The 1,193-nt window shown below is 73.9% G+C and overlaps 1 protein-coding gene across 2 annotated transcripts in view; it reads left to right on the forward strand.

Annotated features, from left to right (window-relative positions):
• Positions 1–362: 362 nt before the first annotated feature.
• MLLT1 (MLLT1 super elongation complex subunit) overlaps positions 363–1,193 on the forward strand; it is a 59,146-nt gene continuing 58,315 nt past the window's right edge. For both annotated transcript variants that reach the window (XM_073323692.1, XM_073323691.1), the window contains exon 1: positions 363–415. In XM_073323692.1, the coding sequence (XP_073179793.1) occupies positions 404–415 (12 nt within the window). In that variant the 5' untranslated portion in view covers positions 363–403. The remainder of the gene's footprint in view (positions 416–1,193) is intronic.

Here is a 1,193-nt window from a genome sequence, read left to right on the forward strand (position 1 = left end):
GGGCCGGGCCGGATCCTCCCGGGGCCCGCGGAAGGCGGGGGGGGGCGGGGGCTCGGCTCAGGGCCCAGCCCCCTCAGCTCCACGCTGCCGCCTGACCCCAGCAATGCGCCGGCTGGCCACGCCCCCACCCGCCTCCCAGTTGGCCGCAGCGCGGCCACTCAGCTGGCGGCGGCGGGGGGCTCGCGGTTCCCGACGGATGCCCCGCCTCCTGGATGCGGGCTGAGCTCCCATTGGCGGCGGAGGCTGCCCGTCCGGGCGCGTCTAGTTCCGGTTCCGTGGGGCGGGCTGAGGGGGGGGAGGAGAGGCAGGGACTGTGCCTGTGAGTGACACACAATGAGGCGAGAGGGCCGCGGCGCGGGCCGTGAGGGGCCGGGACCGAGCGGGGGGAAGCAGCGGCCCAGCCATGGACAATCAGGTGAGGAGAGGAAGTCCGGCCTCCCACACACGGGGAGAGGCCAGGGGTGATAGGCCCCTCGCCCCCTCAGCGCCATGGGGGAGGGGCAGCAGCGGGACTGTTGCTCCCCCTCCCCTCCGAGTCATAATTCAGGGGAGGGGCAGCAGCGGGGCTATTGCTCCCCCCCCGTCTCCTCAGAGTCGTCATGGGGGGGGGAGGGGCAGCAGCGGGGCTGTTGCTCCCCCCCCCGTCCCTCAGAGTCGTATTGGGGAGGGAGGGGCAGCAGCGGGGCTGTTTGCTCCCCCCCCCGTACCCTCAGAGTCGTATGGGGGGGGGAGGGGCAGCAGCGGGGCTGTTGCTCCCCCCCCGTCTCCTCAGAGTCGTATGGGGGGGGAGGGGCAGCAGCGGGGCTGTTGCTCCCCCCCCCGTCTCCTCAGAGTCGTATGGGGGGGGAGGGGCAGCAAGCGGGGCTGTTTGCTCCCGCCCCCCCGTCCCCTCAGAGTCGTTTGGGGGGGGAGGGGCAGCAGCGGGGCTGTTGCTCCCGCCCCCCCCCGTCCCCTCAGAGTCGTATTGGGGGGGAGGGCAGCAGCGGGGCTGTTGCTCCCGCCCCCCGTCCCCTCAGAGTCGTATGGGGGGGGAGGGGCAGCAGCGGGGCTGTTGCTCCCGCCCCCCCCCGTCCCCTCAGAGTCGTATGCGGGGGGAGGGGCAGCAGCGGGCGGTTGCTCCCGCCCCCCCCCCCTCAGAGTCGTATGGGGGGGGAGGGGCAGCAGCGGGGCTGTTGCTACTCTGAGATAGCGCG

Source organism: Lepidochelys kempii, chromosome 25 (assembly GCF_965140265.1).
Source record: "Lepidochelys kempii isolate rLepKem1 chromosome 25, rLepKem1.hap2, whole genome shotgun sequence".
In the NCBI taxonomy this organism is placed as follows: Eukaryota; Metazoa; Chordata; order Testudines; family Cheloniidae; genus Lepidochelys; species Lepidochelys kempii.